We start from the raw sequence: 15,409 nt of genomic DNA, 5'->3' as shown, positions 1-15,409 counted from the left end.
GCCAAATTCACTTTCTAGTTCCAGTAGTTTTTTTGTAGAATCCATTGGGTTTTCTATGTACGTAAGCATGCTCTCTGCAAATAGAGGCAGTTTTACTTTTCCCTTTCCAGTCTTTATGGCTGCTATTTCTTTTTTTGCCTTACTTTACTGGCTAGGACTTCTGATACAGTGTTGAATAGAAAGTGGTGGGAGTGGACATCTTTTGTCATTTCCTAGTTCACTAAGACCTTTTAAGTTATGAATGGCTGTTGAATTTTAAGTGCTTTTCTGCTTCTTATTAAAAGGATCATATGATTTTTCTTTTATTCTGGTAATCTGGCTAGTCTCATTGATTTTTAACTATTAAACCTTGCATTTTTGGCATGTGCAGTTCTCAGATTTCTTGGTCTTTGTGACCTCTTTACACTCTCAAAAATTATTTTTAAACCCCAAAGAATTTCATATATATGGGTTACGTCGATATTTATTGTATTAGAAATTAGACATATTATTCATTTAAAAGTAGCAATAGCAAACCCATTACCTTTTTTTTTTTGAATTATTTTACTTATTTATTTTTGGCTGCGTTCGGTCTTCGTTGCTGGGCGCGGGCTTTCTCTAGTTGTGGTGAGCGGAGGATACTCTTTGTTGCGGTGCGCGGGCTTCTCATTGTGGTGGCTTCTCTTGTTGCGGAACACAGGCTCTGGGTGCGCAGGCTTCAGTAGTTGTTGCGTGTGGGCTCAGTAGTTGTGGCGCACAGGCTTAGTTGCTCCACGGCATGTGGAATCTTCCGGGACCAGGGCTCGAACCTGTGTCCCCCTGCATTGGCAGGTGGATTCTTAACCACTGCGCCACCAGGGAAGCCCTGTCTACTTCTTTTATCAAGTGTGTCATAATCTCCAACTATTATTGTGGATTTGATTATATCTCCTTTCAGTTGTATCAGTTTTGTTTTGTGTATTTTGAAGTTCTGTTATTAGGTGCATGCATATATAGGATCGTTAAATCTTGATGAATTGACCTCTCTTCACAATGAACTGTTCCTTTTTATCCCTGGTAATATTCTTTGCTCTCAGTTTTACTTTGATTTTAATAAAGCTACACCGTATTTCTTTTAATTATTGTTTGCACTTCATGTATTTTCCCATCCTTTTGCTTTTAATCCATCTGTGTCTTTATGTTTAAAATGGATTTTTTTAGGTTAGCATATACTTGGGTCTTGCTTTTTTATCCAGTCTTCCAATCTCTACTTTGTAATTGGAACCTTTAGACCACTTATGTTCAATGTTATTATCCACATGTTTGGGTTTAATGTACCATCTTGCTATTTGTTTTCTGTCTCATTTTTTCTTTTGCTGCCTTCTTTTCTATTATTTTTAATTTTGTGTTTCTCTCTGCCTTTGCTTTATCTCTGTTTTGTTATTTACGCTTTTATAATAAGTTTTCTGAGAAAATTCACTGACTATGAAATTCAGCACTTTAAAATGTTAATTTCAGTGTTTTCTGCTATATTCATAGAGTTGTGCAACCATCAACACTGTCTAGTTTTAAAACATATCATTATCCAAAAAGAAAGCCTGTGTTCATTAACAGTCAGATTTTATTTGCCTTTTCTATTGTTGATTATGTATGTACAGTAATTTTTCAGAGGTTGTGGGACATGTGATACTGCAGCAGATTGAATACAGAAACAAATATGAAAATCCACTGTTTTCTCTTAAGCCAAACATTAAAGACATTTGAAAAAATGTAATACAATATCAGCCTTCACTAGTTTTGTTTTGAGAATATAATTATCTTTCATAAAAATATTAATTATCTTAACATTAAGTGGGTTTATTGTTTTTGAATGAATATTATTAAAATTTCTCAGTTTTAATTTCTAATACAGTAAATATTGATGGCTAAGACCTACATAACAGAAGTTCTCAGTTTTTAAGAACGTGAAGCAGGAGTCATCAAACTGTGAACTCTGAGCCAAATCTGGCTTGCAGCCTGTTTTTGTAAGGCCTGCAAGTTAGGAATGATATTTATATTTTTAAAGGGGTGGGGTTGAAAACAACGAAGAATATGCAACAAAGATGGTATGTGGCCCAGAAATTCTAAAATATTTATTATATGGCCTTTAATAGGAAAAGTTTGCCAACTGTTGGTATAAAGGGTCCTATGATGATGTTTGATGTTTTTGAACTGCTGCTGTAGGGTTTATATTATGTATCTATAACGAGTGATTTCAGGCATAGTATAAGACTATTACAACAGTGTATTTCCATTTACCTGCTTTGTGCTGTTGTTGTCATACATACATATAGTTTACTTCTACCTGTTAGAAACTCCATACTACATTGCTATTATTATTACTTTCTACATTGCCACTTTTGCTTTAAATAGTCATTTATCCTTTAAAGAGATTAAAAAATGTAGAAAACCCATATTTACCATTTTTGGTGCTCTTCCTTTGGATCCAGATCCAAATTGCCATCTGATATCATTTTCTTCTGCCTGAAGAACTTCCTTTTTACATTTCTTGCAGAGCCTATCTATGCGTTTTCTCTGCTTTTGTTTTTCTGAAAAGCTCTTGGTTTCATTTCATTTTTGAAAAACATTTTTGATAGGTATTAAATTCTAGATTAACACTCTTTCAGTACTTGAAAGATGTCTTCTGATTTGTACAGTTGCTGTCATTCTTATCATTGTTCCTGTGCATGTAATGTGTCCTTTTTTCCCTGGGTGCTTTTGAGATTTTTCTCATTATTGGTTTTCAGCTATTTGTTTTGGTCAGGTTTTCTTTATGTGTATTCTGCTTAAACCTCTTGGATCTGTGTGTTTATAGTTTTTATTAAATTTAGAAAATCTTTAGCTATTTCTTTAGATATTTTTTCTGTCTGTCCTTCTCTTTCCTCTTTTTTGAGACTACAGTTACACCATATATAGGGTAGTTTTGCCCATTGTAGAATTTTGGTCCCTTTTGTACAGATGTTTTACAGGTTTTTTACAGATGTTCATCAGGTTGAGGAAAGTTCTCTTCTATTTCTAGTTTGCTGAGAGTTATCATGAATGGGAGTTGAGTTTTGGCAAATACTTTTTCTATATATATTGAAATGATTTTTCTTTTTAAATCCTTTAATCTCAATGTGGTGAACTACACTGCCTTTTTCGAAATAGTAAAACACTTGGTCACTATATATTTTCCTTTTTATATAATTCTATTGGTAGTATTTTGTTAAGTATTTTTGTGTCTGTTTTTGTGAGAGATATGGTTTGTAGTTTTCTTGAACTGTCTTTGTTTGATTTTTTTCTATCAGTATAATGCTGACCATATAAAATGAGTTATGAAGCATTCATACCTCTCCTCTTTTATGAAAGAGTGTGTATATATATATATATATACACACACACACACACACATATTAGTGTCTCATAGAATTATCTAGTGAAGTTCTCTGGGCTTGGAACTTTCTTGGTGGGAAGACGTTTAATTCAGAATTTAGAGTCTTTTGTTTTTTTAATGTATTTATTTATGGCCATGTTGGGTCTTCATTTCTGTGTGACGGCTTTCTCTAGTTGCGGCGAGCGGGGGCCACTCTTCATCACGGTGTGAGGGCCTCTCACTATCGCGGCCTCTCTTGTTGCGGAGCACAGGCTCCAGACGCGCAGGCTCAGTAGTCGTGGCACACGGGCTTAGTTGCTCCGCGGCATGTGGGATCTTCCCAGACCAGGGCTTGAACCCATGTCCCCTGCATTGGCAGGCGGATTCTCAACCACTGCGCCACCAGGGAAGCCCCTAGAGTCTTTAATAACTGTAGGATTATTCAGATGTTATATTTTCTTTTACACCGGTTTTGGTAGTGTCTTTTAAGGAATTGGTCTGTTTAGTTTAAATTGTTGGATTGATTGTCATACTACACTCTTACAGGATATCCTTTAATTCTAGAATCTGTAGTTCTGTTGTTCCACCCCTCCCCCAGCCCCCATATTGGCAAATTGTGATTTCTTGCTTATTGTCTTTATCATCTAGGCAGAGGTTGTAAAGTTTCATTGATTTTTTTTTTTTTCCTCCCCAGTCATCCAAAGAGTTAACTTTTGCTTGTTCATTTATTATTTTATTGATTTCCCCTCTTTGCTTCATTTCCTCCTTTTACTTTGATTTTAATATATACTTCTGCTAGCTTCTTAAGGTGGAAGCATATTTAATTTAATTTTAAGCCTTTTTTGTTGGCTTTCTACTTATCTCTATTGCCTGTTTTTCTATTGTGCCTATATATAGTGATTTTTTTTTTAAGTTTGTCCTTTAAAACTTTGATTGTGCTAATGGGCAGGTTTTTAAGATTTATGTAGTTAGAGACTAGAGACATGAGTCCTTTCATCTTTTATGTCAATTTTAGAAAATCTTCCAAAAACAGTAAGATTTTTTAGAAAATTAACTTAAGTGTTTTGTAATTATTTGTTTCATTTTATTTACGTTTAAATCTTCAATTTGTAATTCATTTTGGGTGTGGCATGTCATGAGGTGGAGAACTCAAAGTATTTTTTTTCTAAATTATTGTCCTCAACATTCTTCATTTTGTAAATTATTTTCTTAATAATTTTAAAGGTATTGTTGTTTTTAGTCTTTCTTCTTTTTCAGAAATTTCTTAGCTGTTGTCATGGGTATGAATTTGCTGCATGAATGAAACATTTTGTAAAGTTTCAGAAAGGAATTTAGTTAAATTTATATGATAATTTGGAATCACATCTTTACAGTAATTTTTCTAGTCCAGAAATCTTTCGTGTCCTTCAGTTTCTTTAGGTGTTTTTTAATATCCCTAAGTAAAGTTTTATAGTTTTCTTATTAAAGTATTACATATTTCTTGTTATGTTTACTCTTAGATATTTGTTGGTATTCTTTCTTTTCTATTGTATTTTCTAACTGGCTATTGCTAGTATATTCCTCAGATATTCGGTTTTCCTGAGACAGTTGTCTTTTCTTTTTTTAATAAATTTATTTATTTTATTTTTGGCTGTGTTGGGTCTTTGTTGCTGCATGCGGGCTTTTCTCTAGTTGTGGCAAGCGGGGGCTACTCTTCGTTGCAGTGCGCGGGCTTCTCACTGCGGTGGCTTCTCTTGTTGCGGAGCACAGGCTCTAGGCGCACGGGCTTCAGTAGTTGTGACACACGGGCTCAGTAGTTGTGGCTTACAGGCTCTAGAGCGCAGGCTCAGTAGTTGTGGCGCACAGTGTTGGTTGCTCCGGGGCGTGTGGGATCTTCCCAGACCAGGGCTCGAATCCTTGTCCCCTGCATTGGCAGGTGGATTCTTAACCACTGCGCCACCAGGGAAGCCCGACAGTTTGTCTTTTAAAAAAGATTCTTTAGTGATGGCTTAGTACTGCTTTGCTATTATCTTATAGAACGTTTAAGTAAAAATAATAGGTGATAGAATGAAGATTGTTGGATTTCAGCATAGGTACTCATAAGACTATGAGTTTGGTGACCTTATTAATTTACTAATTTTAATCTTTGTCTAGATATATTTATTTTATTGTCCTTTTTTAAAAAAAAAAATCTCTCCTCCTGGCCTTTTTTTTTCTTTTAAACCTCTTTACCCTCTCTCTTTGTCTCAGATGTTTGTGTCTTCCAGAAAGATATTGAATAAGATGTTCACATTTCAGGATTATGAGATTTAGGGTGACAGTGTCTCCATTGTTCTTCTGTTGTATGGAATGGCGTATCTGTACTGAATATAAGTATTCCCTTAAGTTAATAATGTGTAGAATTATAAAATTAGATATTTTGAACTAATTTATATGTTTGGTTTGATGTTTTCTAATAATGGAGATTTCAATGCTTTCAAAATATTTCTATTCAAATGTAAATAATGGTTACATTTACACAATAGACTTTCATAGAAAGAATCTTATCAGTGCTTAGTGTGTTATGGGGAGAAATGATGCCACTAAATATTAATGATGATTTGAAGAATTCTCTCCTTTCCAGTATTGAAAACATTCTCAGCTTTCTTTGTGACCGTGTTTTTTCTGTTAGCTTTATTGACGTATAGTATATAGAGAGTAAGATTCACCTACTTTAGTTTAAGAGTTTGATGAATTTGGTTAACTTTATACAGTCATGAAACCACTACCACAGTCAAGATAAAGAAGTTCCACCATTCTAAGAAGTTTCCTTTTCAGATAAGCAGGTGACCTGTGGCCTGAGGCAGCCACGCTAGTACTTTTTTTATTTTTATTTTTTTAACAGTTCAGTGATCTTTAATGTATTTACAGAGTTGTGTAACCTTCACCACAGTCTCATTTTGGAATATTTTCATCACCCCAGAAAGAAATGAGTTCCCATTTAAAGACACTCCCTATTCCCACCTTCATCTCTAGCAACCACTAATTTACTTTGTGTCTCTCTAGATTTACCTTTTCTAGCAAATAGAAGCATGCAACATGTGTTTTTCTGTGTCTGGCTTCTTTCATTGGACATAAACGTGATCAGCTTTTCAGCATTTTCATGAAATTAATTTTTTTTTAAACAGGGAATGACTTTACTAATGATGGGGTCAGCAGATGCTCTTCCTGAGGAACCCTCAGCTAAAACTGTCTTTGTAGAAGACATGACAGAAGAACAGTTAGCATCTGCTGTAAGACATACCACATTTTATATATTTGATCACTACTTTTAAGAAGTACAGTTAGTAAGATGCCTTTCAGAAAGCATCTACATGTTTTGAAGATTTAATCAATATTAAGATGTATGTTATTAGCAGTAAATAAAAGTTTTATCTTTGAAATTGGCTCAACAAATCCTTTTTTAATTGAATAATTCATTATAAAGTCAGTGAATATCTGTAATAAATATGTGTCTGGCAGATAGTGCTATTTAAATGTTTACTATTATTTTATGGAAAACCAGGCTCAAAGAAGTTAAATAGTTTAAATGCTGGGATATTTAAATTCTTAAAACCTTCCATGTTGAAAATATACAGTTTATCCTTAATTTAAATGCAGTGTTGGTTTAGAAACTGGCCAACACACACTTGTCAAATATTATTATTATTTTTACTACCCAGCATTTATATAGTACCATTCATTTTTTTGAAGTGTTTCTGTATATATTTTGTTACCCTCTTCCAGTGATAAACCTGCAGAGGAGGCAGAACTGATACGATTGTTTTCTTATTATTTTTAAGAAGGGAATTAAAACAGGATGATTGTCCGCATGATATTTTGTTAGGGAAATAAAACATTGTTAAGGTGGAATAAATTGGTATGAGTTGGTAAATTGTATTTGCTTCAGTGTGTTTAGTGATTTATATATGCTGTGTCATCTTATAAAAATGATTTAATCCTTTTCCTTATCAGATGGAATTACCATGTGGATTGACAAACCTTGGTAATACTTGTTACATGAATGCTACAGTTCAGTGTATTCGTTCTGTACCTGAACTCAAAGATGCCCTTAAAAGGTAAGACAGAAGAGAGATTGTTTTATGTCCTTTTTGGGTAAAGGAGGTTTGGATGAATAGTGTTGTTTTGCGTATATATGTATATGTGTGTGTGTGTGGGTGTGTACACATATATATATATTTTTTAGCAGCTTTATCGTGATATAATCCATTTATCGTACAATTCAGCCTTTTAACGTGTTCAGTTAGATGGTCTTTATTATATTCACAAGGTTGTGCAACCATCACCACGATCTAATTTCAGAATATTCCCCTGCTCCCCCAGAAGAAACCTCATACTCATTAGCAGTCATTCCTTATACCTTTCCCACCTCCAGCCCTAGGCAACCATTAATCTACTTTTTGTCTTACAGATTTGCCTATTCTGGACATTTCATATTAATGGGATCATACAGTACGTGGTCTTTTTGTTGACTGGCTTCTTCTACTTAGCATAATGTTTTCTAGGTTCATCCATGTTGTAGCATGATTCAATACTTCATTCCTTTTTATGGGTGAATAATATTCCATTGTATGGATATACGATGTTTAGTTTATCCATTCATCAGTTGATGGACATTTGGATTGTTTCCACATTTTAGCTATTATGAATAATGCTGCTATGAACACTCAAGCACAAGTTTTTGTGCAGATGAGTTGTTTTCATTTCTCTTGATTATGAGTGGATTGCTCGGTCACATGGTAACCTGTGTTGAGCAACATTTTAAAAGTATTGTAAAATGTTTAGCTTTCTCGTGCTTCAAGGTTTATGTTGTTCTCCAATTTTGCATATAACTGAACTTTCAAATCTGCTAACACCTGCTGAATTGATTCCACTCTGGATTGTAAGGTATCAGTTTCTTTTTGGAAATTTTTCTTTGCTTCTTCTAACATTTCTTGTGTTTCTTCTTGAGAATGGCTAATGAAAACATCACTAATCTGATGAGATATCATTAAGCAGTTGTCATCTGCAAGTGTGATAGCCTCACAAGCATCTCCTAAATTTTGGAGCTGTTTCTTTTTAAATTCTGTTTCTTCCTTTAACTGTGTGATTCTACTTGTATTCTGTGAAAATTTATCTTTTGTTGATCTTCAAATGTAACGTTGACATCTATGCAGTCATCTTCATGGTGGCTGCCATCTGGGGACTCTGTCTTTGATTATAGCCATCCTAAGGGTGAAATGGTATCTCATTGTGGCTCTCATTTGTATTTACCTAGTGACTAATGATGTTGAGCATCTTTTCATGTGCTTATTGGCCATTTGTATATCTTTGTAGAAATGTCTGATCAGCACGTCGTTTGCCTATGCTTTAAATGGTTTGTCTTTTTATTACTCAGTTGTAAGTGTTCTTCATATATTCTGGGTACAAGTCCTTTTTCACGTAATTTGCGAATATTTTCTTCCATTTTGTGAGTTGTCTTTTCACTTTCTTGACCGCATTCTTGTAGCACAGAAATTTTAAATTTTGATGTAGTTGAATTTTTTTTTTTTTTTGGTGTCATATATAAGAAACCATTGCCTAATTTCTAGGTTATAAAATTTTTTTTAAGAGCTGTATAGTTTTAGCTTTTACATTTAGGTCTATGATCCATTTTGAGGTAATTTTTTTGTATGGTGGGAGGTAGTTTTCCCCATTCTTTTGCATGCGGATGTCTAGTTCTTCCAGTACCATTTGTTGAGAAGACTAGTCTTTCCTGTTGAATTGTCTTAGCACCTTTTTTGAAAATTAATTGACCATAATGTATGTAATAATAAGATTGGATTCTCAATTCTAGTCTAGAAACACATACGTTGTATGTTTATCCTTATACCAGTGAGTAATGGTTTTTAAAAGAAATAGAACTTTGTTTTTATACTATTGTATTTACAAAAGTAAACAGAGTAAACAGTTATCCCTGTTTTGAGAACATATCAAATAGTCTGTAAAATGAGGGTCCCTTCTCTTCAGTGAGTATAAATGTGTAACTTTAAAAAATATGTAATTTAATTCTGACTAAATTTATTACATCTATTTTGATTCATACATTGCCAGTTATTAATATGTGGTGGAATTCTGAACTGCAGTTTGGATTCTTAGACAGCTTAATGAATGCTGTGTGTTTTTTTCTCCCCTTACTGGCTTATGAAATGCTTTGATAAAATTGAGCAGTAGAGAGGAGAGAGAGGGGACATGCAGAAACCTGAGAGTAACTGAAGGTTTTCTGAATTTCTCTGAAGTGAACACTTGTCAGGTATTTACATGAAGTTGCCTAGATTGCCACTAATATACTGCCAGTGCACAAGACAGAGCACCTGTCTTCAGGGTACCGACGGTCTAATGGAGGAAGACTACCAAGTAAACGGGTACTGTTTCAGAACAGCTTTGCTGGGAAATGTTAAAGTCAGTTATTTTTCCTCAGAGATTTATAGTTATTTCCCCACTGTTTTAGTGTGCGCATGGTTACTGATGAGAGGTCTAATATCAATCTCTGTTCTTAATCTTTTCTGTCAGTAACTTTTAGGGTTTTCTCTTTATTTTTGTTTTCAGCGTTTTCCAACAGTCGTAAGTGTGGGTTTTCTTTTATTTATCTCATTTAACCTTCAGTGGGTGCTTTCAGTCTGAGGACTCTTGTCCTAAACTCTGGGACATTCTTAGCCATTATTTCTTCAGATATTGCTTCTCTTCTATTTTACCTTCCTCTTATATTCTAAATATTGGAGTTTTTGGATCTGTTGCTAATGTCTTTTTTTCTCTGCACTTTTAATTTATTTTTATGTGCTGTGTTCTGGGAGAATGTCTCAGTTCTGTTTTACATTTCACTGATTTGTACGTTAGCTTTGTTTCACAACTGCTCATTTATCACAACCTTCTGTTCTTTTTAATAAGATCTCCCTTTCTTAAGTTTTGGATATGATTCCTGCTTTTATTTCTCTGAGGCTCCAAAGTATTCTTATTTAAAGGTTTTTTTTCCTGTTTGGTCCTTTAACTTTGTTCTCTTTGGATATATGGATTGATCTTCATTTCTTTGAAGATGGTGTACTTATCTTATGCAGTGTATTCTCTTGTGTCCCAAGTGCAAATTATCTGAATGAGTAGCTTGCTGGGGCAGCTCCCTGTCATAGAGGGTGGCTAGTTGGGACAGATTTGCCTTATTTCCAAGACTTCCTCTTTACTTTTTTCATCTGGGATTCCTTATTATAGCCTCTGCTTCAAGGAGAGCTCTCTGTCATGTTTTGGAGTTACTTCTCTGAGTTTTATATAAGCAGGGAGATTTCATCTTGTTGCTTCCATTTTCTTGAAACCAAATAAACTATTTTGAATTCTAAGTTGTTGCAAGAGGGTGGAAGCCCCTGTACTTACTAACTTAATCGATACAGAATGACGTGGATGGGGTTGTATGTCTTTGGGAAAATGACACTAACTGATAAAATAGGAATGAAAGAAAAGAGGACAATTCCATGAAAGATGCTTTACTGCTAGAGATGCTGAAGTTCATCCTTAAATGTATGGCAGGTTCTGGAGAGTGGGATGTATAACGATGAAGAGTAGAAAGAAAACACATTCAAGAGAAACAGACTGGATTAGCTGAAGAGAGGCGGTGAGGGCCAAGAACTATACCTGTGGATAAAATCTGGTTTGCTTGATGCTGCCCAACAGTGGAACCTCATCTTAATGTGGGAGTTCTAAATTTAGAACCTAAAGTGAAAAGTGTATATAATAAAAATTACCCTTGAAAATTCTATAAGTTACTTGTAAAAGACAGTATCCCATGACAATATTTTTGTCTTATTGGAGACTGGCAAGCCAACTCTTAATAAGTACAAAATAGTCTTTTCATTAGTAATTAATTACTAGACTGCTCTTTGACTTTCATTTTCAAATTTATAGAGGAATGATCTATTTTTGATAGAACTTAGCAGTAAAATTGGCTGGACCCAACTTTTTTGGGGGCATTTTATTTATTTTTATAAATTTATTTATTTATTTTTGGCTGTGTTGGGTCTTCATTGCTGCGCATGGGCTTTTCTCTAGTTGTGGTGAGCGGGAGCTACTCTTCGTTGCGGTGCACGGGCTTCTCATTGTGGTGACTTCTCTTGCTGCAGAGCACGGGCTCTAGGCGTGTGGGCTTCAGTAGTTGCAGCACATGGGCTCAGTAGCTGTGGCTCGCAGGCTCTACAGCACAGGGTCAGTAGTTGTGGCGTATGTGCTTAGTTGCTCTGCGGCATGTGGGATCCTCCTGGACCAGGGCTTGAAGCCGTGTCCCCTGCATTGGCAGGCGGATTCTCAACCACTGTGCCACCAGGGAAGCCCTTTTTGGGGCATTTTAAATGTCCATTTTCTGTGTCTTTTTGAGTCAGTTTTGGTAATTTATTTTTTCCTACGAACTTGTCCTTATGTCTTTAAACTATTTTAGCATATGAGTTACTCGGTTTTGGGATCTGTATTTTTTTCTCCCTTTTTATTTCTTATTTTTTCTCTTTTGATTATCTTGCCAGAGGTTTGTGTATTTTTCACAGAATCAGCTATTAGATTTATTCACTCAGTTCTTTCAGTTGTCTGATTCGTTCTACTTTTGTTTGTATTAATGTTTTGTTTCTGTTTTCCTTAGGCTTATTTTATTATTTTTTAAGTTGCATGCTTGGATCATTAATTTATTCTTGTGTAGGAATGAAAGTATTTAATTCTGAGGTTTTGCTTGTTTTCTGTTCATTAGATGAGATTGCTCAGATGTTTTTTAAAAAATGTTATAAAAGGGACTTCCCTGGTGGTCCAGTGGGTAAGACTCTGTGCTCCCAATGCAGGGGGCCCGGGTTGATCCCTGGTTGGGGAAGTAGATCCCACATGCATGCCACAAGTAAGAGTATGCATGCTGCAATTAAGTAGTCCACTTGCCGCAGCTAAGCAGCCCACATGCCACAACTAAAGATCGCATACGCCACAACTAAGACCCATGCAGTCAAAATAAATAAATAAATAAATATTTAAAAAATAAGTTATAAATTCTTATCTTTTCCTTTTGCCCCAAAGTTTTTTGTTTTTTGCTTTTTTTATTGAAGTATAGTTGATTTACAATGTTGTGTTAATTACTGCTGTCCAGCAAAGGGATTTGGTTATACATATATATATTCTGTTTTTTTAATATTCTTTTCCGTTATGGTTTATCACAGGATATTGAATATAGTTCTCTGTTATACAATAGGACCTTGTTTTATCCATTCTGTATATAAAAGCTTACATCTGATAACCGCAACCTCCCACTCCCTCCCTCCCCCAGCCCCCTCCCCCTCGGCAACCACCAGTCTGTCCTCTATGTCCGTGATTCTGTTTCTGGGATAGGTTCATTTGTGTCATATTTTAGATTCCACATATAAGTGATATCATATGGTTATTTGGCTTTCTCTTTCTGACTTACTTCACTTAGTATGATAATCTCTAGTTGTATCCATGTTGCTGCAAATGGCATTATTTCTTTCTTTTTTATGACTGAGTAGTGTTCCATTGTATATATGTACCACATCTTCTTTATCCATTCAGCTGTTGATGAACATTTAGGTTGTTTCTATGTCTTGCTATTGTGAACAGTGCTACTATGAACATAGGGGTGCATGTATCTTTTTGAATTACCGTTTTGTCCAGATATATGTCCAGGAGTAGAATTGCTGGATCACATGGTAATTCTATTTTTAGTTTTCTGAGGAACATCCATACTGTTTTCCACAGTGGCTGCACTAGCCTACATTCCCACCAGCTGTGTAAGGAGGGTTCCCTTTTCTCCATACCCTCTCCAGCATTTGTTATTTGTAGACTTTTTTTAAGGTATTATTATTTTTAAAAAATTTATTATTATTATTTATTTATACTGTTTATTTTTGGCTGCGTCGGGTCTTAGTTGTGGCATGTGGGATCTTTGTTGAGGCATGTGGGATCTTTGTTGAGGCACACGGGATCTTTTCATTGTGGTGCGTGAGCTCTTCGTTGTGGCGTGTGGGCTTCTCTTTAGTGGTGTCACGTGGTTTTTCTCTCTCTTGTTGTGGCGTGCGGGCTCCAGGGTGCGTGGGCTTTGCAATTGTGGTGCGTGGGTTCCAGAGTGCGTGGGCTCAGTAGTTTGCGGCATGCAGGCTCTCTAGTAGAGGCGCACGAGCTCAGTAGTTGTGGTGCTTGGGCTCAGTAGTTGTGGCTCATGGGCTCTAGAGTGCAGGCTCAGTAGTTGTGATGCGTGGGCTTAGTTGCTCCGTGGCATGTGGGATCTTCCCGGACCAGGGATTGATCCCGTGTCACCTGCATTGGCAGGCGGATTCTTAACCACTGCGCCACCAGGGAAGTCCCAGTTATTTGTAGCCTTTTTTTTTTTTTTTTTTAAATAGTGTTAACCCTTTTTTTCTTTTTTCTTTTTTTTTTTTAATTTATTTATTTATTTATGGCTGTGTTGGGTCTTCGTTTCTGTGCGAGGGCTTTCTTCTAGTTGTGGCAGGCGGGGGCCACTCTTCATCGCGGTGCGCGGGCCTCTCACTATCGCGGCCTCTCTTGTTAGGGAGCACAGGCTCCAGACGCGCAGGCTCAGCAATTGTGACTCACGGGCCCAGTTGCTCCGCGGCATGTGGGATCCTCCCAGACCAGGGCTCGAACCCGTGTCCCCTGCATTGGCAGGCAGACCCTCAACCACTGCGCCACCAGGGAAGCCCTGTAGCCTTTTTAATGATGGCCAGTCTAACTGGTGTGAAGTGGTACCTTATTGTAGTTTTGATTTGCACTTCTCTAATAATTAGAGATGTCAAGCATCTTTTCATGTGCCTCTTGGCCATCCATATGTCTTCTTTGGAGAAATGTCTAGGTCTTCTGCCCATGTTTTAAAAAAATATTTATTTATTTATTTTGGCTGAGCCGGGTCTTAGTTGCAGCATGCAGGATCTTTGTTGCGGCATGTGGGCTCTTTAGTTGCAGCATCCGGACTTCCTAGTTGCTGCACGTGGGCTTCTTAGTTGCGGCATGTGGCCTATTTAGTTGTGGTATGCATGTGGGATCTAGTTCCCCGATCAGGGATCGAACCCAGGCCCCCTTCATTGGGAGTGTGCAGTCTTACCCACTGGACCACCAGGGAAATCCCTGCCCATTTTTGGATTGGCTTGTTTGTTTCTTCGTTGTTGAGCTGTATGAGCTGTTCGTATATTTTGGAAATTAAGCCCTTGTCTGTTGCATCATTTGCAAATATTTTCTCCTGTTGTCTTTTCGTTTTGTTTATAGTTTCCTTTGCTGTGCAAAACCAAAGTTTGCTTTTAATTATTGAATTATATAGAAACATATGAATATAGAAACAATTGAATTATCCCAGAGTGAACACATCCCTGTAACTGATGGGGATCAGCAGAACTGTGTTAGCACTCCAAAAGTCCCCTCACTGATCCCTTCCTATCCACTGCCTCCACCCTTCTTTGCAAAGTTGTTGTACTCACCTGACTTCTAATTTTGAGTAATTTTGCTTATTTTGAACTCTTTATGAACAGAAACATACAGATTATGTTCATTTGAGTCAGGCTCATTATATTTGGCTTTTCCATGTTGTGTGTGTGTTCATTCATGTTCATGCTGTAGGGCAGCGGTCCCCAGTGTTTTGGCAACGGGGACTGGTTTCATGGAAGACAGTGTTTTCACGGACTAGGGTGGGGGGGATGGTTTTGGGATGATTCAGAGCATTACATTTGTTGTGCACTTTATTTCTATTATTACATTATAATATATAATGAAATAATTATACAACTCACTATAATGCAGAATCAGTGGGAGCCCTGAGCTTGTTTTCCTACAACTGGATGGTCCCACCTGGGGGTAATGGGAGACGGTGATACCTGAAGTGTGTTGCTTATGTCCACTCTGCTCCATAAGATGCAGCTTAATTGTCACTTGCCACTCACTGATAGGGTTTTTTTTTTTTTAAATAAATTTATTTATTTATTTATTTGTTTATTTTTGGCTGCATTGGGTCTTCATTGCTGTGCGCGGGTTTTCTCTAGTTGTGGCGAGCGG

At 36.4% G+C, this 15,409-nt stretch overlaps 1 protein-coding gene and 1 pseudogene across 1 annotated transcript in view; one reads left to right on the top strand and one right to left on the bottom strand.

Moving 5' to 3' along the window:
• USP14 (ubiquitin specific peptidase 14) overlaps window positions 1–15,409 on the top strand; it is a 48,452-nt gene that overhangs the window by 8,197 nt on the left and 24,846 nt on the right. Inside the window, exons 4-5 of the mRNA XM_068563564.1 lie at window positions 6,496–6,600; window positions 7,322–7,425. Coding sequence (XP_068419665.1) covers window positions 6,496–6,600; window positions 7,322–7,425 — 209 coding nt within the window. The remainder of the gene's footprint in view (window positions 1–6,495; window positions 6,601–7,321; window positions 7,426–15,409) is intronic.
• Window positions 8,149–8,545, bottom strand: LOC137777042 (prefoldin subunit 4 pseudogene; annotated as a pseudogene).

The sequence above is a fragment of the Eschrichtius robustus genome, chromosome 14, assembly GCF_028021215.1.
Source record: "Eschrichtius robustus isolate mEscRob2 chromosome 14, mEscRob2.pri, whole genome shotgun sequence".
NCBI classification, from domain to species: domain Eukaryota; kingdom Metazoa; phylum Chordata; class Mammalia; order Artiodactyla; family Eschrichtiidae; genus Eschrichtius; species Eschrichtius robustus.
This window is presented reverse-complemented; position numbering and strand designations above follow the sequence as displayed.